Genomic DNA, 1,646 nt, shown 5'->3' with positions numbered 1-1,646 from the left:
CTTAGAAGAAGAATTAGGTCATTTCATTTAGACCAAAGCTCTATAATTTTTGCTATTCAACGTTTTATTAAAAATGTCTATTCAACGTTTTATTAAAAATGTTTTTTAACTTTGAAAATGAAAATATTTCACATAGAAAAGTAAAGGAATCCTTATCCATCGATAGTTGCTACACATTTCTAATTTATTTAATTTTTTGACAAATACAACTACAAATTCTAACTTTAAATGAGGCACCTCAAAATCATAATTAATTTTACCTTTCTAAAATTGCTTTAAACTCTTAAAAAAACCACCTAATTCTCTCATTCATTGTCAATCAACGTAAAGATCTTACTCCAAAAATCTTCATCATTAAAAAAGTTAGATTCAGAATTAACTGATAATAACTCACTGCATCTGCACAAACAACCCTCGTAAAGTGAAGTTCCAACATTTTTCTTATTTATCATCAACTAGCATAAAAGTTGGTAAGTAGCAGCAACATCATAACATAGCATCCATCACTCTATTAAATTCCCTAACAACTTATAACTTAATAATAACATAAAAACTCTTACTAGTAGTGCATCATAGTATATAGTACATAAAATAAAATTAAAACAATAAATACATAATTTCCACTCAAACACTTCTTATCTATATCTATATATCTATATATATTCTCATAAGCATCATCGACTTCAAGTTTCATCAAAATCAGAACAAGTTCAAGAACTCATGAATCTTCTTTGAAAACCAACTCTTCTCATGATGATGGTGATGATGATGATGATCCTGGCTATGGATGTGAGGATGATTAAAACCCATCACCTGCGGATACATCACACCCTCACCACCGTGAATCCTCGTCAATCGTTTCTGGATCTGACGATCTTTGGTGGTAACATCGTTCGCCAAGATCATGTCCTTACCGTAAGAGATCTGGCGGTGTTTTGTGCTTGCGTGGTTCGCCAAGATCATGTCGTTGCCGTAAGGGATCTGGCGGCGGTGACCATGGCGGCAACGGCGGTGAGATAAGGGGAACCCTACCGGAAAAGGACGGAGTACATGGCCGTGACGGTTGATGGTACGGAGATCGAGGAGCGTTACCGGAAGGTGGTCGATGGAGTTGAGATTGAACGAAACGGTGTCGTATTGTTGGGGTTTGGAGCGCGTGGCCGATTCGGAGAGTGAGTTTTGGAGATCGCGAGCGCGTGAGAGGGTGATGGAGAGGAAGAGTAAAAGTGTGATGGAAATAGTGACTCTGGTTGCCATGGTGTAGTTTTTGGAAGTGATGGAAATTGGGGTTGAAATAAGGGAAATGGACTGAGTATAAAATGTTAGCGTGGGTGACTTTTTCAAAAGAGGGCAGAAGTTTCTTGCTTGTATTATACGACACCTTTGTACGACTTTGCTAGCATGCTCTATTATGATAGTGATTTTTCACTCTTTTAAATTTCAATATATGCCTTGAATGGAACTACGGGATCAAATACACACTCAATACTTTGGTAACCTTGAATTTAGTTGGATATTAGTAACTTCATCCAATTAAATAAGATTATTTATTGTCATGTCATCATTTAAATTATTTTATTTTAAAATAAATTAATAATAAATTCGTGCATACGCACGGGTTCTGATCTGTTACGCGCATTATTTAG

The 1,646-nt window shown here is 35.8% G+C and overlaps 1 protein-coding gene across 1 annotated transcript; it reads right to left on the bottom strand.

The window, feature by feature from the left end:
- Positions 1-417: 417 nt before the first annotated feature.
- LOC131656805 (uncharacterized) lies at positions 418-1,353 on the bottom strand. The gene has a single exon (XM_058926410.1). It carries the CDS (start codon positions 1,255-1,257, stop codon positions 700-702), a length of 558 nt encoding a protein of 185 aa, XP_058782393.1. The 5' UTR covers positions 1,258-1,353; the 3' UTR covers positions 418-699.
- Positions 1,354-1,646: the final 293 nt, after the last annotated feature.

Source organism: Vicia villosa, linkage group LG3, assembly GCF_029867415.1.
Source record: "Vicia villosa cultivar HV-30 ecotype Madison, WI linkage group LG3, Vvil1.0, whole genome shotgun sequence".
NCBI lineage: Eukaryota > Viridiplantae > Streptophyta > Magnoliopsida > Fabales > Fabaceae > Vicia > Vicia villosa.
The sequence above is the reverse complement of the archived record's forward strand: the minus strand, read 5'-3'. Positions and strand labels throughout refer to the sequence as shown.

Excerpts from the sequence above, each read along its gene's own strand:
- LOC131656805 (XM_058926410.1), bottom strand. The coding sequence starts at position 1,257 with ATGGCAACCAGAGTCACTATTTCCATCACACTTTTACTCTTCCTCTCC.